At 40.6% G+C, this 21475-nt stretch overlaps 3 protein-coding genes across 5 annotated transcripts in view; 2 read left to right on the top strand and 1 right to left on the bottom strand.

The window, feature by feature from the left end:
* Nucleotides 1-420: 420 nt before the first annotated feature.
* Nucleotides 421-3643, bottom strand: sdr42e1 (short chain dehydrogenase/reductase family 42E, member 1). 3 transcript variants are annotated; one of them, XM_057348783.1, is made up of 4 exons: nucleotides 3563-3643; nucleotides 3007-3170; nucleotides 2496-2584; nucleotides 421-2124 (listed from the first exon to the last, which is right to left on the bottom strand). In XM_057348783.1, the coding sequence occupies exons 3-4, from the start codon at nucleotides 2555-2557 to the stop codon at nucleotides 1026-1028; spliced, it is 1161 nt and encodes a 386-aa protein (XP_057204766.1). In that variant the 5' UTR covers nucleotides 2558-2584; nucleotides 3007-3170; nucleotides 3563-3643; the 3' UTR covers nucleotides 421-1025. The 3 variants fall into 3 exon arrangements, with proteins under 3 accessions (XP_057204766.1, XP_057204765.1, XP_057204764.1); XM_057348782.1 differs by having other exon boundaries at nucleotides 3518-3624; XM_057348781.1 differs by having other exon boundaries at nucleotides 3471-3579.
* nedd4a (NEDD4 E3 ubiquitin protein ligase a) overlaps nucleotides 3597-21475 on the top strand; it is a 27936-nt gene continuing 10057 nt past the window's right edge. The window contains exons 1-10 of the mRNA XM_057348767.1: nucleotides 3597-3826; nucleotides 4438-4511; nucleotides 5963-6041; nucleotides 6122-6160; nucleotides 9525-9578; nucleotides 17941-17991; nucleotides 18400-18461; nucleotides 18680-18782; nucleotides 20593-20756; nucleotides 21050-21170. Coding sequence (XP_057204750.1) covers nucleotides 3782-3826; nucleotides 4438-4511; nucleotides 5963-6041; nucleotides 6122-6160; nucleotides 9525-9578; nucleotides 17941-17991; nucleotides 18400-18461; nucleotides 18680-18782; nucleotides 20593-20756; nucleotides 21050-21170 — 792 coding nt within the window. The 5' untranslated portion in view covers nucleotides 3597-3781. The remainder of the gene's footprint in view (nucleotides 3827-4437; nucleotides 4512-5962; nucleotides 6042-6121; nucleotides 6161-9524; nucleotides 9579-17940; nucleotides 17992-18399; nucleotides 18462-18679; nucleotides 18783-20592; nucleotides 20757-21049; nucleotides 21171-21475) is intronic.
* Nucleotides 11141-17932, top strand: LOC130563316 (E3 ubiquitin-protein ligase NEDD4-like). The gene has a single exon (XM_057348778.1). The coding sequence runs from the start codon at nucleotides 12241-12243 to the stop codon at nucleotides 13507-13509; it is 1269 nt and encodes a 422-aa protein (XP_057204761.1). The 5' UTR covers nucleotides 11141-12240; the 3' UTR covers nucleotides 13510-17932.

Genomic DNA, 21475 nt, shown 5'->3' with positions numbered 1-21475 from the left:
TTTGATTTCCCGCGATTGTTCTCGAAAGCTTGTTTTCTGCCAATTCGAGTCCCGTAAAAATCCCCTCGTGGGGATCGCGACGAGCCTCGGGGGGTTTGGGGTGCGGCGACGGACGGGAAACGCTCGCGTGAAGCGACGGGAGCGGGACTCGTTTGTGCAGAAGGAATGCGCGGATGGAGACGGGCTGCGCTGCGGCGCTGTGGAATGTGGTTAATGCCGGAGAGAAACAATGATCGAGAGCTCAGCGAGGGGGAGAAGAAAGCTGAAAAAACTCCTTTGGAGGGTCTATGTGTGTCCACTTTCATCCAGATTACACATTTAACCACACAGATCAACCCCTTAGAAAATATATCCATTAATAAAACACATAACAAACCGCACGTGAAACACCCAAGTTAATGAACAACTCAGAACCGCCTATGATTCAATAGTTTATTACCGGGGTAGAAACATCATGTAATGCACCATAATCCTGCAGTATTGTCTTTCTTCTTACAATAACAAGTTATCATCAGTGTTATCTTGTGTGTACAGCAGTCCAGTGTTTGTATTAGTGGGGTAAAACAACTTATATGGTGTTAAAGGGACAAAGCTTTTTGCACAAAATGCTTTTTATTCATTAACAAGTAAGCAAAACCACAATCTTAAATGGAGCACATTTAAAAGTATAAACAGAAAATTTTAGGATTTTGAAAATAAGTGAAACTGAAAAAGTTATGGCATATACCACGAATAAAGATTCTGCACTTTTTCTGCTTTTTATCTGTCTGTCAGCTTACATTCTGTCATTAAACCAAAAGACAAACATACTAAAAGATTCTCAAATCCATGTACAGTTTGGCCTCCACTGAACTGTATAATCTTGCCGATTTGTTCACAACCTTTCATTGTAAACCCAACTTTATTTAGCACACTACACAACAAAACAGAAATTATTAGAGGAATTTTTTTGTCTCTTAATTCAGTCAGGTCAGTATAAACCTCACACATAAGGCGCGGTGCTAAAACTGATGTTACAGCATGTATTACTGTCCCACAACAGGCAGAAAAGAAAGAATCAACGCTGCAAACACCACAACGATCAAAACATCTAAAATGAGTTTCTTTATTGATGACTGTCCGTGGGTTTTCCCGTGACCTCTGATTCGAAACCACTGCACAACCTCTTCCAGGTCATGCTTTTTGGGCTCGTATCCCAGCTCTTCTTGTGCCTTGCACATACTGAAGTAATGGGTGACGCCCGTCTTGTAGACCTCCGTACAGGTCAGGAGGGGCTGGAAGTTATAGATCTGACCGATGACATGGTGAACCATCTCGGTCAGGAATGCAAAGAGGTATATGAGAGATATCGGGAGTCGAAGTGTTGGGAAGGTGTATCCCAGCCCCTCCACCAGAGGCCTGAAGAACTCGAAGTTGTTGACGGGTCGTCCGTCAGATATGAAATAGGGCTGACCGGCGGCGCGGTGTTGACGCTTTTCAGTGAGCGCTTCTGCAGCTAACAGGTGTGCGGACACCAGATTATCCACATGGACAAACTCAACAAGACTCTCAGGGTCCCCGTACACAAACCTAAAGATGCCCTTTTCAATGTAACTGACTATTCTAGGCAGGTGTCTTTGCTCCCCGGGGCCGTAAATACCAGCTGGACGCAAGGCACATGTCTGTAGTACCCCAGAGCCATTCTTCAGCGGTGAACCGTTGGCTTTCAACACCTGCATCTCAGCCACAGACTTAGTTCTGGAATAGTGATCAGGGTGGAGGTGTAAGGGTAAATAAGGCAAACTTTCATCACCGTTCCTAATCACCTGACCTCCGAACACTACGTTATATGTGCTCGTGTAGACCAGTCGAGGGACGCCGTGTGCCACGCACGCCCGGAGGACGTTCTCCGTCCCCTGTACGTTCACTTCTTCGATTAGTTTGTGTTTGAGTTGCTCTCGCCCTGACATCCCATAGGAGGCGATGTGGAACACACAGTGAACGCCCCGGACTGCATTTTCCACCTGTGTGTAGTCACGGATGTCTGCCTTTGTGAATTCGATACCCTCTGGCAACTCCTGACTCGGGGGCCTCACATCAAAAAGCACGACTTTTGAGGAGTTTTTGAAGAGTGCACAGGCAAGACTGAAAGAAAAATAATTACAAATAAGAATTATTCATTATATTTCTGAAAATGAATACATCTGTTACTTCTATAGATACTTGAAAAAACAGTCTTTGGTCCGGTGTTTGTTCAGTGTGTTAGTTTGTAAAGTTTTTAAATTAGAGCTCATGCAATTCAAGCAATTATATAACGTTTAGATTTTTGATTCTGAAGAAACTTTTGTTTACGTGATGATTTGATGTCCACTCTAAAATCTGAGTACTGAAGCAAAACCAGTATAGAAGCACATGATATTATGGCGCCATCTAGCGTTCGTCATGCTGCAAATGAGGGTTATATGATTTTAAATAAATACAATAATTATGAAACACTGCGAGTCATAAAATCATACCGGAATCCAAAATAACCTCCTCCACCGGTTATAAGGACGATGCCTTTTCGGTCCACTTCCATTGTGTTAAATCTACACAGAGAGAAATTCTGCAAAAAAGTAAAATAATATTTATAAAAACAGCAATAATATAATTATTTTGTACTTTTCCACAAGGATTTCTAACGTTACTGCTTATACTGTATACATGTAAATTTAATAGAGAGAATAAACGTAATTTCAGCAAAATTCCAAAGTCAGTTCGGGCTTAAAAATAACGACGTTTAGGTTATAGCCTGCAGAACAGCCGCAGTGAGTTATTGTGAAGATTTGTATTGCAATATATCTGCATTTCATGCAATTGTGTAACATCAATGTACTCCTTTTTTAATAAACACGAGTTTGCTGTTATTTTTATGCATGCAAATAACATCGGTCGAGAGGAAGCGCCATGTTTTATTGTCTGTAAAACAGTTAAACGTATGTGATAGTAATAAAACAAATATATAAGTACCAATAAAAGAACACATACCTGACGATCGTTCTTTGAAGAATCATTCACAAGAGTGTCAACGAGCACTTCCTGGGATACGCGTAAATGGGCGGGACTGAATAATACTTAATTTCATTGGATACGCCTGGGCTATGCCTTGCTGTGATTCGATGAGAATAAACTCGGTCCAAAGTATAAGCAGCCTGTGATAAATAATACATTTACATTATTAGAGCAAATGTAGTGTTTTCTGCAACTTGTCGACTGTCATAGCAAATAAAAGAAATAAAATGACTGATTAGAAAAGATCAAAAAAGTTTCTCTTCAGTTATAATGCTTGCATCGTGCAGTATACCTTTTAGGCAGTAATATCCTGCACTGTTTAGAAACAATAAAACTAATACATTTATATAGTAGTAGTAGTATCAATATGTGCACAATCAAATTATACATACAATATTGCGAAGATTTCAACACGCACAATAAACAGTAGAGAAACATACCTCAATGGGGATAAAAATAATAATTCAATAATAAATAAAAGATTTACGTCAGCAAACGAGTGTAACGATCAGTAATTCAGTGGGGGCGTGACCTATTCCATGATGGGCGTGTAGGTGATGTTGGGGGCGTGTCGAAGCGGAAGCGCAAGCAGGCAATGTAGCCCCTCTCCGTTTCCACGATGCGTTTGATAACCTAAAGCGACCAAGTTCGTGTCACACCCCTGGAATACGTTTCGTGACAGCGCGCGACGGGCTATACGTTTCTCGCGTTCATATCTACGCAGTTTGGCATCCTTTCGCGAAACGTGAACATGGCCGCACTGCTTCCCGAGGTTCGAGGACTTCAAGCGGATGAGGTTCGTGTCACGTCATGTGATATGTTATGTCAGACACATAGACTCCCGTTTCATGTTTGTTTGGTTGAATTGGATATTCGATATTAGTAGCTTAAATGTCACCTGAGCGACAATCTATAGTTCTTCTTTATTTATGGCATCTAATGGACATCCGCTGGATCTTGAAGAGAAAGTTGGCTGATGATTCCAATCACATATTTACTAATAAACAACACTTATTGTTTATGTTCTCTCTCAGTTTATGGTTTTGTAATGATTCCACAGATTTGACATACGACCATGTGTTTTACTTTGATGGGAACTGTCACTGTTGTCTTGTGACTTTTAATTGAAATATTGCGCAATGTCTTACGTCTCGTGAGCTATTATGGCCACATGACGTCATGCCAAATGAGGTCAGACTTATTATGTTGTGCGTGTATTGTATTATTAGAAGTAGCATGTGTATAATCAATACTGAAATGTTTGTTTTAATAAATGAAATTTGTCGTATGTTTAGTGTTGTCTATTAGCGTTGGCAGACTTTCTTTTCTACGAAAGCTGACAAATGATAATGTCTGTTTAAGTTATATTTATGTGTTGGCTATTAATCATATAAATATTTGCAACAGAATGAATCCAGAATCTTAAGGGTAAAAGTCATCGCTGGAATCGGGCTGGCCAAGAAGGACATTCTGGGTGCCAGGTCAGTATCACAGGTTGTGTTGCGTGTTTGTTGAGCAGAGACACTTTTACACCTGAAGTGTCGTGATAGACAGACATTTCACCTCTCAGCACTTCACATTTTGTCATCTTCTCTTAAAAACCTGTGTCATTTATTCATTAAGGCCGTTGGACACAGGATGATTTACTCGTTTTTTTAATAGATCAGCATTGATTCAGGTGAAGCAAACACCTTTGTCGTTGTGGTACATTGAGGATGTGTGATGTGTCCACCTGCTCGGCCTCTGCCAGCATCATTCTCGTGTACACACTAGCAGTTTGTTATGAACACATCAGGTAGTTTGTTTCTGCCTCATGCATCCTGCGTGACGGAGGTTCTTGTTTGGGCAATCTGCCACTCATGCAGGCGTTTATCTTTTCCTAAACAACGCTCTTTGTAGAAATAAGTCGTTTCCAAGTGAGAGGAAATCTGAGCTCAGTTTATTATTCTTCGATTTTCGCTGACGTTTCTTCGACATCAAGGAAGAATGAGCAACTCTAGTAGTTCAACCTGGAATCAAAGTTCACCCTATTTACTTAACTAATGCGCTTTATTTCGCATTATTATTCCAAATGCAAACTGTGTTTTTCCTCTTAGACTTTTATCAAAGTAACTCTGAACTTACTTACCCTGATGTCGGACAGGCCATGTGGCATTCTGCTTAATGTTAACCTAAACTGCTTTTTATTTGTTGTTTTAGGCTACTCTTGTATGTAATAAAGTTGTCAATAATGAAGACTTTCTGTAGTTTTTCCATAAATGCAGTAAAAACAACAGCAATAACGACAAAAAATGAACAAAGACACAAGACTTGTTTATTAACGTAATGAAATATTTGTTTTTTGAGACGCATGTTTGCGAGGCTGTTGGTGAGAGCAGGACAGTAGATGGCAGTGTTTATTTGAGTCCTGTCTGTCCTTGAGTTTAGTCGTTCTTATTTTCACCGAAAAACCCATCAGTATCTGTACATACTGTAGCATCTTTCCTTCTGTGTAACGCTGTCTTTGTGTTGCCGCCGTGATATTCAGAGAAACATTTAGCCGCTCGAATGAAACGTTAACGGATTGTGAACTGCTTCCAGCTGATGTTGTGTGTAGGTTAAGATGGTGAAGGACGCGACCCCAAACCAATTCCTCCCAGCCCAGTCTGCAGTTCATGTGTTTTTGTTACATATTTTCAAAATGTGGGTTTATTTTTGCTGAAAGCTTATGCTTCATGAATATTTTTCTTTATTGACTGTGTTTAATTCAGCGAGTTTAGTTCAGCATCGTGTTTGTCGTGCCCAGATCTCAGTATTCTTAAATTCTTGTAGATGACAATGCGGATAAATATGTGAACCTGACCTCATTTCAGAAATACTCACTGGCATTTCTCAAACCTGAGATCATTATTGTTTCCGTTTGCGTAACCGTTTGTTTTCTTTTCATCTCCAGTGACCCGTACACGAGGATCTCTCTGTATGATCCAGTGAATGGAGAAATCACCAGCCTGCAAACCAAAACCATTAAGAAGGTAAACCCTCATTTACTGTCGTGTACAGAAGTCAACTCTTCATCAAGAGTTTAACACCGTCTCTCTTCTGCTGTCTTTAGTCGTTGGATCCGAAGTGGAGTGAGGAGTTCTTCTTTAGAGTAAGTGCACTGCTGGTCAGAGATCAGTGAAAATCATCTGCCGCTCTCATTCTGTTTGCTGTTTGTGCTGTATTATCTCAGGTCATGATTGACCCCAAATCAAATCGAAGTCTTTAAAAGCTTCACGTTTATTTGAATGAATCGCACACATTCGAGTAGATCTGAGGTAAAGCACAATGTAGGGTTGGGTGATGTCTACCAAATTGGCGTCGGACGATGCCTACAGTGAAACATCGCGATGGACGATGACGTCGGGGGGCGGGGCGAGGTGGGGGTTGGGCTATATCATAGACTGTCATTTGACCCATCTCATACATAGGGCGCTATCGTAAACTCCGCTCAATGCGGCGCCAGTTTTTTGCTAGTTTTAGCCCGACGCGCTTTAACCTCTCGTTAATGACTCATTAAGAGAATAGGGCGCCGACCATTTTTCCCGTCGTTAAACTAGCAAAAGTGTTTGGTCCTATAACTCATACCTTTAAGCAACAGTTATGATTAGAGGATAAAGAAAAGAGGATGCTTATGGAACGTTTCCAACTCATCATTTGTCATTGTAAATACCGTACGTACAGCGGACTTTACACTGAGGTATTATCGTACAGTGAGATTTTGATATTGTTACATCCTATCATTTAACGTCAGTTTAACATCGTTTGACAACTCTCGTAAAGATGCTTTTACAGTAACCTGCGGTTTTATTTTTTTACAGAGACGGTGACAGAGCTTTAATTGTGATGAAAATATTGACACAATGAAATAGACCTTAGTTGTGTCCCAAATGACATGTTATACACGATGCACTCAACTATGTAGTGTATGTATTTAAGAAGGGTAGTATCGTCCCACATGGAATACTAAACGGTTTTATACTAACCAGAAGTATCGGTTTCCCAGACGAGCGCAAATGATGTCTGGCGAAAATCTATTTGTCCATTGTACATTTAATGTAGTTTTCATGTGTTTTGCCCAGCATGACTTGTCATCATCAGATTGAAGCGTTATCACTCTGCAGGAGAACTTCGCTCGAGCAGCGTCCGATAGCCCCGCCTCCCTTCCGCTACCTAAGCGAAACTGCGACCGTTGAGTGCGTGAAGTGTCCAGAGTTCCACACTTCATATTTTCGGTTAAAAACGTGCATCATCCGGGTACTTAAAGTGCACTTCTTTTTTGAGAATTTCCAATGTCAACGCACTACTTCTCACACTATTTATACTACAAAATGGCGCAGAATAGTGCATAAGTGCACAATTTGGGACGCACCTCAAGTCTTCTTTTCTTCTTGAATTTTTCGATTTTGAGTTTGGGGTGAAAAGTGACTCACATGTGAGATGAAGACTTGTGTTCTGTGTGATGTCATGTATTCGTGCACATGTGACCTCTACATACACGTGCAGTACAGTAAACATCAGCTGGTTAAATGTTAACTCACATATTGCGTATTTGTCACATTCCAGATATGATTAATGATACGCCAGTAATTCAGTTATACCAGATATACTAAATGTGTTGTTGTGTAAGTTATAAAATGTTTTATTTTTTATTTTCTTGAGAAAATTATTAAGTGTCTATTAAGTCTTTATAAAAAAACCATAACTTATGTTCTGTAATATACGTGATGTGTGTGTTGGTCTTGGCTCAGAACAATGTTTACGCTAATCTGAGAGATGTAGAAACAAGGACGAGCCGGTCCTGTGAGATATCACATGACCATCAATTAAATTGACACAGGATTATTTTTAACCTGTACTGTATGATGGCTTAGAATCAATGTCACAGATGTCATGTTATGTCATGTTACTTGAGCTACATTTTATTTCAGATTTATTTTTCAAATAATAATAATAAGGTCTACACTTGATTTCAAACAATGAATTTTTCACTTAGTATTTTTGTCTTGTTTTCCAGTACAAATATTTCTTAAAGAAAGATACATTTACTTGATAAACAACGTGACCTACTCTTGATTTTTGAAAGAAAATATAAAAAAGCAAGTACATTTGTTTAAAAGAAGAAGATAAACTTGAATTAAGTATTTAATAAAGAGGTCAATCCGGTCATGTAAGATATCACATGACCGTCAATTAAACTGACACAGGATTTTTTTTTAGCGTGTCATGTTATGTGAACGTCCAGCTCGACGTTCCTCTGTAACTTATAAATGATGACAGAATTGTAATTTTTCACTTGCACTCTTCCTAAAATAGAATCCATCTTTCAAGTTCAAAGGAAATGTAATCAGGCATGGGAATTAAACGTAAAAGCTGTTCTGTTTGGGGTGTGTGTGATAAGAGATGCGTTCCCCTGCTGTGAGGTCAGAGTTTAGGGGTGGCGGGTCAGGAGTTGGGTTACGGGGTCCGCTGGAGCTTGGGGCACCTCTTACATTCCTTCTGCTTTTCTCGCTGTCATGTGACCAACTGTGACGCATTTACTGATGTGCTTAGCATCTCTCTTACATTCTCAGAACGGACGGACAGATGCGGTGCAACATCAATATAAGGTCCTCTGGAAACAGAACGCAGCACGTCATGGGATTGGATTAGATAAGAAAGTGTCAATATTTTGAAGGAAAACAGCACGAGCATGTTTTTAATTTTGAAATAATTTGCTCATGAGAATGAAAATGCATATGGATTCTCTCTTATTGTCAAACATTAGTTCATCCACTAAAAATCACGTTGACGTGAGTTGGAAAAACTGCTTTTTTTAAGAAAAGCTCTAACATTATTTATCATTCATTTAAAGGAAGTACATGAATGTTTTACAATAAATAAATACAATCAATTGAATCATTTACTCGCCCTCACGTCATTCCAAACCTGTTTGACTTTCTTTCTTCTTCAGAACACAAAAGAAGATAGTTTGAAGAACGTTGACAACCAAACAACACTGAACCCCATTGAGTTCCACTGTACGAACTCAAAACCACCGATACATTTCTCAAAATATCTTCTTTTGTGTTCCACTGAAGAAAGACAGGTTTACAATCAATGAATAATGAATAACTGATGACCGAATGTTTATTTGTGGGTCAACTGTCCCTTCATGATATTTGGTGGTGTCCAACACTTTCACACCCCAGTGAAACACAAAGAGTGACCGTCACAGTGGCTCCTCGCACTTCTGTAATGCATGAATCAGAGCTATAATGATCCGGATTGCAGCTTAGAAAAGGTTTCGTCCTATTTGTGATGTCCAGCGCTGGCCCAAATACCAGCACGGGGACGACCGACTGATACTCTGTCTGGACTTTACAGGCATGTGCTTATGAGTCACTGGCCATTTACAGACGTCAAGAGATATAAATGTAACGTTCTGTACATTAAGTGGACGTTGATAGATATTTTTTGTTTGTTCTCCTTTACAGGTGCATCCCAGGAAACATCGCCTTTTATTTGAGGTGTTTGATGAAAACCGATTGGTACGTATCTCAAATTGATTTTACAAACTTAACGCATTTTTATATCGCATATTGTGTATTGCATTATTTAGTTGTTGCGTTTCAGTATCACACAGTCCTAGTTTCAAATTCTCATGGTTTTGGATTTTGTTGTTCATAAATTTTCAATTGTCCATTTTGTTGTAGCTGTATGGATTGGCAAACATCTGTCTAATAAAGCAAAATTGTTTGGCGTGATGACTTATTTGGCCCAACAGTGGCTGCGTTTACAGTGGAAATGTAGTTGAGCAGTTAGTGTCAGTGTCGTGTCCAGGTGTGTAAAATCAGCAGCGTTGAGTGTGTAATGAATGAACAAGGATGCCTTTTAGCAAGTAGCCACCATAAAGCTCAGGTGTGAGAAATAAAATCTACCCCGGGGGGCTGTTATGTGTGAAAAGTAACTGCTTTAACGCACACAAAAGTGAACGAAGCGTGACCGGCATGTGTGTATGTGGGGGGGGGGGTTCTCCGTCACGCTGCTGCCGTCCCACCTGAGCCGTGCGGAAGGTTAAACAAACTCATGCATAAAAGACCCAGTGTTCACGTGAGAACAGTACATCTTGATAAGATTATAAACCACATTCACCTTCCAGTTACTAGATATAGAAAAAACTGACATGTCGTTGCTAGAATGTGTTTGTTGGATTGTATGAGGGTCATGAATCAAGCATGCATGCTATTTCCATCTCTTGAGGAGTATGATAGATTACAGTAAATGATGACACATCATTGAGGCCTTCAGGTGGATTTAGTACTGCAGTCTGAATAATTCTTTCTTTAGTTTTATTGTTTTAATAGTTGTTTGATTTAGCTTTTATTTTAATCTTTTTCGTTTTCATTTTAATTTGGGTTAAATTTGTAGCCGTTGTGTGATTTTGTCATTTTATTATTATTTTTAATATGTAAGTTTTAGTTCAGTTAAATATTTTAGTGTCTCGACTTGAGCAACAATTTATTTTTCAAATTATAATAATTAGGTCATAACTTGATTTCAAAAAATGAAATTTTCACTTAGTATTTTTGTCTTGTTTTCCAGCACAAATATCTTAAAATTCTTAAAGAAAGATATGTTTACTTGACAAACAAAGTGACCTCTAAGATATAAACTCTTGATTTTTGAAAAGCAAGTACATTTGTTTAAAGGAAGTATGTAAACTTATTTAAATATTTAATAAAGAGATAAAACTTAATTTATTTTTCAGAAAACAAAACTTATATTGTTTCTGAATATTTAGGTTTAAAACTTTTTAGATATTTGTATTGGAAAACAACACAAACATACCAAGTAAGAAATGCATTTTTTTTTACAGTGAATTTACAAATGTTTTTAACCATGGTTGGGTCAAATATGAACAAATCCAACCATTGGTTTAATTTGACCTAGAGCGCTTTTCCACCATCGCGCCAAATCGTTCTCGTTGCTGAATCGTTGCAACGTCTCTCCGCGCATTCATTAGCACGTTCCGAGCCGAGAACAGTTTGTAATTGTGCCGTGTCGAACCAGGCTCACGTGGAAACACAACTGTAACCGTTTCAGACTGTGCTTAGAACGGTTCGGCGCGATGGTGGAAAAGCGCTCCTAGATCCATATTTGAGCCAACTTGAATCTCACGTTTTGTCACGTTACAGCAGACACAGATTTAAAACCTCTACAACATAATCTTCCATTTGCAATATTTCTGGATTTAGAGTTTATTTGTCTTCATGTGAAGCTAAGGAGGTTTTACGTCTTGTGTTAACTGCAGTTCTCCCCGCTGCAATTGGCTGTGATTGATGAGATGGCATTTCTGTGACAGAAGCGGGTCTTAAATGGCTGTGACACGGGGTGTCAGATGACACGTGATGTGGCACATGTCCATGACTAGCTCGAAGGCTCTTATTCGGCACAAACAGGCTCATTACTCTGTTAGTTTTAAAGACGGACCGAGTAAGTAGATGAAGCTATCGTGCCTTTAAGCGGCGCTCGCTCGGAGCTGCAGAAATAGGCCGAACGTTCTGTTTACGAGCTTGGTGCTTTCAACAGCTCGTAACGCCCGCTTCTCCACACATACTGCTGAATTCAAAGTACGGATGCCGTTCGGAAACCCGGTCCCACTGGTTCGGTACAAAATGATGCCAGAACCCATTTCACTTTATTTCCTGTAACTCTATCCCGGTGGGGTAAAAATATTAGCAGAAACTCTAGACCGTCTTCTGCTGGAGGAGGTTGCAGGCTGTTCCACCTCGCTCCGTCCTGGCATGCATGCAGATTGTTGTTTTTTTCTGCATTGACCAGCGGCAGGGCTTCAGGGGGTTGGAGGGGGGTTCTTGCGAAACCGCAGAAGGAGCAGCTGATATGCCAGAGGAGAGGGTTTCTTTCTGCTTGAAACAGTTGACTCTGTGAGGCTCAGCTGGTGACGGTATAGTCCTCTCTGTTACCCGCTGTTTTTATGTTGCGTTTGACCTCACATGTCCGGTAGCTTCTGAAGAGCTTCGGGAGGAATGTCGGTTGTCACCGCTGCTATTTTGGCTATGCTGAGCTGCTAATGATCGGGACCGGGAGCAGTCACTGTGCTGGGTTCTTTTATTTCTTATTTTATTCCACGAGAAGGCTTGCCATGTCGTGCTTTCCTCCGAAACCCCGTGGACTAGGACCCTAGACCTCATGGCACGACAACTGCGATTGCATTTCGCTTCGAGGCGAAGCAACACGGACCCTCTGTCAGAGAGTTGCACTCGTGTTGAGGACTGCACGCTGACTGCTGGCAGCCGGAGCTCCACTGAAGGACTGGCATGTAGCTCCGTTCACGTGAAGGTGACACCAGGACAGCTGTCCCTGGCTTTGCCACCCTTGTCACCAGAGTATGGTAATTTACAGCGCCACTCCACTGTATTTATTCCCAAGGTAAACGGAAGCAGAAAAAGCACGCTGCAGGTCTCCTTGCAGCCCTGCAAACAGAGCGGCGACGCAGACGAGGGAGAGATCGCAACCTGCGACGGCGGCAACGGGAACACGTATGATGGAGGCTCTTGTAGCAGCAGCACGGCGAGCGATGCAGGTTACTGCAGCAGCAGCAGCATCTTCGAATCGGACGTCCCGGAGCGCAAGACGGCTCAGGACAGGGTCGTCTCGCGGCGGAAGGCGAGGGCACCCCTGCGTCGCTGCTCTTCTCTGGTGATTTTCCCACGGAGCCCCTGCACCACGCCGCCCGCATCCCCCGTCAGTCCCGTAGCATCTCCCATGATCCCTCCGCTTCCTCCATCTGCACGAGGGTCCTTTCAGACATCGCATCAGATGCAGCTGTCCAGTGCCGATACGGCGCACGATGACGCGTCAAAGGGATACGTCGCCACTGCGGTCAACGGTCTGCGGATGTCCAAAAGCAGCTGCACGTCTGCCGAGCACAGAGACGCCAAACCAATCGTGCATTTCAGCGTGCTGCCGGAACCGGAGCGAACGGAAAGACACTCCAGCGCTTTACTGCGACTTCCTTCAGGGAAAGGAAGTTCAGCAAAGACGAAACTTAACATTGACTCTTCCAAACCTCCCGACTGCCCTCAAACAGACGACGCGCCTGAAGCTCAGAAGGTGAAGCTTTTCCGCAGCACCTCAGCCTGTATGCTGCCCAGCGGAAGGTCGGAAAGAAGACACGATACCTGTCCGACCGGCAGTAATTCAGAAAAACCTTCAAAAAAAGACTACCGGCATGTTCTTCACAGGAGCATTTCTTTGGATGTTCCCTGTGCTAACACCGAGATATCTTGTCACGTTTCGAATGCGCCACACGTACACTCCAGGAGTGGCCCGCCGCACGTACACATCCATGTGTCTCACGGCACCAATGCAAAAAAACCAAACAACAACGCAACCGACCAAACGAAGGATGATCCAACCTGTGTGGAGAGAAGAGCAACAGTAAGCCTTTCTATCTGATCGCATGTGAAAGATTTTTATTGCATAAAAGTGTCATTTGCCTTCTTTAAAATTATTAAAGTTCATAAGTGTAGGGTGAGTCTTTAACTTTTTTTTGCTGGAGTTGTTTTTTCTCTTTAAATTGCATGTCATGAAAAAGTTGTTTTGACATCTGAATGTTGTTGCTGTGGTTTGTGTATTTTGTAATGAGTTGCATTCGACTCCTTTCTATTGAAACATTTTAAAAATATAAAAGAATCGATTGATCAGATGTTGCTCTTTCATAGCTCAGAAGATCTGATGGAGTTCTCAAGTGCGTTTCATTTATGCGTCAACTTTGTCTCAAATGTTTCTCCAAAAAATGTTTCGCCCAAGAATTGTTTAGGAGAAATAAAAAGAGAATCACATGTGAGTGTAATTGTTAAACAACACATGAAGAGTCTGGAGGTGTAAATGAATGTAGATTGTAGAGGTGAAATAATCAGGATTTGAGTAAATGTGATGAGAAATGTTTGAGTTCATATTGAGATCTTAATAATATTGACTTTTGATTTCAGACGAGACAAATCTGAGCTCAGTTTGACACATTGTCGACATCTCTTCTCAAACTCTCATGACACACACATTTGTCACATTTCTGACTCTTTTTCTCACAGATGAGACTTGAACAAAAATTCTCTTCGGGTTGACAGATTGTGAGATACTTGCAGACATAATTTTGCAGAGCTAATTTAACTTTTAATGGGTGATGGCTGTAAATTCACACAGTCTAACGTGAATCAAACATTCAGCAGTATTGCGCAAGTAGACTTGCACACAGATAAAATGTCAAAATTAAACCCGAGCGTCTGAGCGCACGTGTTGTATTTTATAAGACGTTTTCTTTATTGATGTGGGAGGTGTAAGTATCTCAGTGATAACGATGACTCTCCTCCAGCCCCGGCTCTATAAATACACAGGCTTTCAAATATTCTGCTCGACTCCAGCGAGTCTGGCCGTACAGCGCGCTGCTCAGCTCTCTGGATTCAACATGATACGCCGGGACTGCACACGGCCACTCTCAGCTGTTGGGCCAAAGGTCAGCTGAGAGACGACTGATAGGTGGAGGCGGCGACTGAGCCGTGCCAGTCCTCTTCTGTTAAGGATAATGTGTTCAGTACCCAGCGGGACGTCCCGCAGCCGCCGCGTGTTTTCAGAGCATCAGGTGTCTCACTCTCTTACCCCTCGACTCATTCATTTGCACATTCTTGGTCACTTTAACAACGTGCTGGAAACAAGTGACACATGCAGTTCACAGTAGCTGTAAACTTTATTGTCACTGTGTGTGCGTGCGTGCGTGCGCGCGTGTGTATTTGTATAATATCGTGCATGTGTGTGTTGGTGTGCTAAAGGTTTGTTAAATGATTGTGTGCGTGTGTTTGGTAGTCGATGATTGTGTGTCTGTTCACTAGGGTTTATTTGCGTGTGTGTGTTTGTGTGCGTGTGTTGTGTATTTCCACAGTGGTTTGTGTGTTTGTTAAGCTCTTGTCAGTCATCAGAGCTCTACCTGTAACCTCTCTCCTCTAATGGTGCCTGACAACTCATCAGATTGATGAAAAGAATGAAGAACGGCAATTCATCAGAGCTTCTTCATAAAAACATCGTTCATCTTCAGTCAAAATAAAATAAAAAGAATCAAAGTGTCTCCTTTCTTTTTGATCGTCATTGAGGCTGCACAAGGCTTTGTTTAGTATGTGAATGTAAACTCATTTCTTCAGGTGTCGTTTGATGACACGAGTGTGAATGAAGGTTTATGATGTGCTGCTACATTTACAGGATGAACCGTGTGACCTTTGTAGTTTGAGTGAAGTTGTGTGTTATCTGCAGGACGTGAACCAGCGGTCACGCTTCTCTCGTAGAAGAAAATGTTCCTCTTTCATCTTGCGTCATTACGTCTTCTCTTCAGACGTTTTCTGTTTTCCTCTCATTAGCGGGACAGACGAGGTCAAACGGATCTGACCACAGCAGCAACTTTTACTGTGCTGTCCTCTTTGAAAGTCTTTCAGGACTATATTGTAGTATTCTATTCTATTGTGTTGGGTTTTACTTTTTAGATTTAGTTTGTCTGAATAGTTGTGCTAACATCAGCAGACTTCTCGTGACGCTGACTCTGGTGCTTTAGCGTGGTGAGGTCCAGTGTTTTTCATGTGGCGGAGTGACAGAATTACTCTGTGGTTTGACCTGAATTCAGAACAAACAGGCGAACGGTGACGAATGAGGGAAAACATCTGTGTTAATGTCGTTGTTGAGCTCTGAACGCTGTACGAGAATAAAATGATCGTTTGAAAGCAAAGCAGTCTCGTGATGTTGATGGACCTATTTCAGTGCTAAATAACCAAACATCAGAACGATGAATCTTTAATGCCTGGTTTATGTGACGTGTGTTTGACGTGTCACGTTGCTTTAGTTGGTTTAATGATAGCGTGTGTGTAAAGATGGGTGTAATTTTGTTTAACAGGGAATGAAAGCCAGCGCGGGCTGGAAAACACTTCAGTGGGAATGATTTTGCTCTGAAAACAATCTCTCTTTCTGTTCTGGCCTATTTTTACATTCACTTTATATGTCTCTCTACCTTCATAAAGCCTCATATATATGTGACCCTGGACCACAAAGCCAGGCACAAGGGTCAATTATGAAATTGAAATTTGTACATCACATGAAAGCTCAATGAATAAGCTTTCCATTGATGTATGGTTTGTTAGGGTATGACAATATTTGGAGATCTGAGGGTGCAAAAAAATCTAAATATTGAGAAAATCGCTTTTAAAGTTGTCCATGCAAGGGCTCAACCAAAAAGGACTGCCGATGACAAACATGTCATTGTATCGTAACGAAAGTTTATAATTTGCACGTTTTTATGCTCATTTAAATATTCTTAAAAGATGCAAAAGAGAACTCGATTCTGTTCTTACGGGGTGTTTAAAATAAATAAATATGCAAACGGCCAGAAAGCCGCAACACAGACAACGTGCAAAATACTGAATTGAGTTCTCTTTCATGTCTTCTTACTCTTAAACGGACAAATGCACATAAAATGTTGCCGAAATGCCCATATTAGCAAGCATCCTTATAAAAGTAATCCATTATGTCTTAAATAAACGTAAACCGTTTGGAAGCAAAACGCATGCAATCTCTTAAAGGGGCAGCAGCATAATAAAGATCTTTTTAATGTTCATCAAACAACAAAGGACGAAGACAAAATCACTCAGCTCTTGACTGATTGAATTATAATTTACAGGCCCGGTTTCATAGACAAGGCTTAGCCTAAGCCAGGACTATGCCTTAGTTAATTTAGGCTATTTAAGTCGCTTTTATTAAAATGCTTTATAAGAATCCCCCTTACTGATGTGCATCTTGAGACAAAACAATGGCACTGACATATGTTAAGATATGTCCCGGCAAGTTATTTTCAGTTAAGATAGCTCAAAATTAATTTTAGTCTGGGACTAGTCTTAAACCTTGTCTGTGAAACCGGGGCATAGCAAGATAAAGTAAGATGTATTCAATATTTCATTCAAAACACTGATTATTTGTTTTTGTATATTTGTTACAGAATACTTTGATCACTTGTCTTATTTTATCACTTTATTTGAAATTACAGTGAGTTAGGCTAATAGTTTTTTATGGTACATAGGTAAAGGTATTACATAGGTAAAACAACAAACAAATAACTAGACAATATTATTTAGTTCTAATAACTTTTTTTGTGGTGGGGACAGTGAAAACTTTGGCAGGGCCAGTGAAAATTTGAATCACTTGCCTGACCGGGCCAGTAGAAAAAAGGCCGTTGCTAAGAAGAAACAGGTTTGTTTCAATGCTGTCTATGGGCTCACCGCTGTAATGATGTTGTAGAGAGTAGAAGAACCTGAAATTCTCACATAGAGACCAAACTTGAGTGGCTCATTCCTAAAGAGCGGCAGCAGTGAGCGAAGTTTGTAGGCATGTTTCCAGCCCATTTTTGTTCACGATTTTGCTGCATCCACTCACAAAAGTAAAGTTTTGACATATTTACGGTAGGAAATTTACAAAATATCTTCATGCAACACGAAGATTCTGTGTGTTTTGTATGTTGCTGTGGTTGCTCGAGAGTTCAAGTGGTTGTTAAACGGACAGTTCACCCAAATTGAAAAATCACATGTGGTTTAAACATTTGACTTCAGTGGAACACAACAGAAGATATTTTGAGAAATGTGTCTGTGGTTTTGTGTTCATACACTGGAAGTCAACGGGGTTCAGTGTTGTTTGGTTATCAACGTTCTTCAAAATATCTTCTTTTGTGTTCTGCAGAAGAAAGAAATTCATACAGGTTTGACATGACATGCGAATGATGACAGAATTATCCTTTATTGTGATTTTTATTATTTCAGGGTTTGCTGAATTTCATTCCGTTCTCATCTTAATGTTTCTCTTTAGACGAGAGATGACTTTCTCGGACAGGTGGATGTTCCGCTCCATCAGATCCCAGTGAGTGTTTGGCCATCTTAATTTATAGCGTGTATTAAACACATGTTTTATTTTTATTGAATCTCCCGACTTGTGTTGTGTTATTAATTCAATGTAAATGTAGGTGTCGGCTGTTAATTTTAGGAGGTCTGCCTCACGTCTTCAAGAGTCGCTCCCATTTTAACACGCCATCGTAAAAAAGTGAGTCATAATGAGCTTTTGGAAAAGCTCATTAGGACTCACTCAGACATTAAAATTGAACATTAAACACTGTGTTGGCTAAGTGTTCATAAACATTAAGTCTGAAGCTATTTTCAGCATTGCTTATTATTAAAATAAAGTTGAACATTGGAAGAACGTTGAGTTGAATGACACAATGAAGCAGTGTGAAGACTGATTTCAGTGTTTTTGTCATTTTTATGTCTGCAGACTGAAAATCCAAATGCGGAAAGACCCTACACATTCAAGGACTTTCTCCTGCACCCGAGAAGGTTAGCGGACATTTTAGCTGTGCTTTTTACCTCCTGAATACCTGCATGTTTTATCTCCAACTGGTGTCATTCTGTTGTTGCCGATACGCCCTTTGATGTTGTGTAGCCGTGTGCTGTTGTCATTTGAAACATGTAGATGTCAACACTGTTGATACAGTTGAGTTGAGTTTTGTGTCTTTGGTGTTGATGTTCTGTTGATGTGTCTGTGTTTATCACAGTCACAAGTCCCGGGTGAAAGGTCATCTCAGACTGAAGATGACTTACCTGCCCCAAAACAGCGACACAGAGGACGATCCGGCTGAACAGAACGAGAGTCTGGATGTAAGATACTTCATGTTACCAACACGTTCACTTTTTGATTCTTATATGACCTGAAAGAATTGTACATGACAACGGCCTTTAGGTTGTGTCTAATGTCAGTGAAATTATTTTTCAGTTTGGGGTTCCCAAACTGGGAGGACAGGTATAATCTCAAGACCCACCAAAATATTTGGAAATATTTGAAAACTGCACCTTTGTTCTCTTTTAGTAGATTTAGTAGATCATTTTTTATTAAAGCTGTAAATGCAAAAAGCGTATGGTAAGATATTAAAACCATTGCTAGCCTTAGATTTGACTGTTGGACTGTAAAAACTGTTTTTGAGTCATTCACCACAACAGCTAAGTGACTTTGTGCAACCCACAAATAAAAAAAACACGTATAAAAATGGATTAATGTAATTATGTGGGACAGTTGTTCGGTTAGCTACTATACTAATCGATCATGTACATTTACAGCCGTGGAAATAATTGAGAGACTATTTCAAAATTTGTTTTTCTGATTTTAAAGTCGACTATTTCTAGGTATGTGTTTAGGTAAAATGATCAAATGACATTTTTGTTTCATTCTGACCAAATTTCTCCTAAATTTTTTAATTAAAATCTTGTTTTCATTTGCATTTATTTGCAGAAAATGAAAATTGAGAAACAGGTGAAAACAACAGAAAAGATGCTGTGTATTGTTTCAGACCTCAAAAATACACGTTTAAGCAACACAACAGTCAAATTTCTACATGTATTTAGGAAAAGTTTAAAATGTTTTTTTATGTGATAACCTGGATTTTTATCTCCGTTTTCATCTGTCTTGTGTCAAAGTCTGTCAGTCTTTATGTCACTATGACTTTATGTCACTCCTGAGGTTTGATTTTGTTGAAATTCAACAAACACTGAACAGGAACGACCACGATACATCTAGAAATGATGATTAAAGGCAAATTTGGAATGCTGTGGAATATGGCCGTGTGTCTTACTTAATCACTATCGCACATCTTGTTGTTCAGCAAACTGATGACGTTTGTTTGTGCAGGAGTGCACTGTGTACTTTTCCACCTCCGTGTCATTGTACGAGGGTTGTGTTGATAGTGGTATTGTGTGTGTGTTCACACTATTCAAGAAATGCAGAAGCACAAGTGTTGGTGTCAGTAGATGGAGTGATATCCTAGTGCTTCAGGGTCTCATAAAATAGTTACGATGGGTGTTCTGGGTTGTCACTAGTTGGTTGCTTACTAACCCAGTTAAAAAAGCCCAGCTGTCTTAATACTTCGTAAGAAAATGTCCCACATAATAAAACCTTTCCGTGGTAAATATTGGAAGTATGCTACAGTATTTACTACCATTCATCAGTTTACTATAGACCGTGTGAATGGGTCCTGTAGTTCGGTCGCAGTTAAAGAAACCGTATGGTACATTGACATCTAGCGGTTGAGCTTGGTATCGCAGTCTAAATTCTAAATATTGGAGAGACAAGTTTAGCCAAGTAACGGCTCTTCTCGGTGTCCTTTGATTGTTATCAGAAATAATCTACAGACGCTCTATTGTTTGTGAACGTGTACCGGAAGTTCAGTTGGGGTCAAAGGTGCGCATGCGCAGTAACGTTTGTTTAAGTCGTTAAGATGAAACCGTCTATAGTCACAGTAGAATACTGCAGTATATACATCGACAAAGTGTAGTAATAATATACTGAAGTATATGCAGTATACTACCGTAGTAAAATCTGAAGTATTCTTTCATGTGGGTGTGACACCCAGGGTTGTGTGTTTGGACAACAGTGTCGTGAAACATGGCTCAGTGTTTTCATGTTGTGTGTTTCCAGCCTGGTTGGGAGCTTCTGGAGCCTCATGAGTTGTGTAGTCCACATCATCCTCATCAGCTGCCTGCGCTGCCCCCTGGCTGGGAGGAGAGGCAGGACAACCTGGGACGAACATACTACGTCAACCATGAGAGCAGACGCACCCAGTGGCACCGACCCACAATACAGTAAACACACACTAGCATTATACACACTACATGTGCTACAGTACAACTTCTTTCATATATTTGACTCTTTAAACATGGACGAGTTTTGTCTTTATATGGTCATGTAAACAATGGGTTTTGTGTACTTCTCATAGGCAGAGAATAGAAACAGACGTGTTTTTGTGAGATTGCGTGTTTGTAGATTTTCAGGAAACAATTAACAGCTCATAAACTCCAGTGAAGTCAGTCTACCACAGAGCTGTTTGTGTTATTCCTGCCTGTTTGTTCACTGAAGGCTTTGTGTTGTTTTACAGAGACTGTCAGACAGAGGATGAGCAGAGACAGGACAGCAACACCGAGTCTCAGCGGGCCTTTCTCACACGCAGACAAATATCTGAACACAACGAAAGCCATGAGCAGAGAGAGTCACCAGAGGTACACACAAACACACACACACACACATGTGAACACAACGACAGCCATGAACTAAGGCTTCGTCCAAATACCCACACTTGCGGTCTTGGCCACCTGAGAGCATTTGTGCTTGATAGGAAGTAAGAGCGCAAGTTTGTCCCATATCTTTAAAATGACAACATGCTCTGCCCTTAACGCACACTGAACCCACACTATCTTGAATAGCGCTTCAGAGCGGCATTCAGGGCTAAGTGTATCCCATCATGCATCACGCTCTGGATAGAAATCATGAGACTTTTTGCTCGGGTCTCGCGAGATGCCAGTGT

Source organism: Triplophysa rosa, linkage group LG12 (assembly GCF_024868665.1).
Source record: "Triplophysa rosa linkage group LG12, Trosa_1v2, whole genome shotgun sequence".
NCBI lineage: Eukaryota > Metazoa > Chordata > Actinopteri > Cypriniformes > Nemacheilidae > Triplophysa > Triplophysa rosa.
The sequence above is the reverse complement of the archived record's forward strand: the minus strand, read 5'-3'. Positions and strand labels throughout refer to the sequence as shown.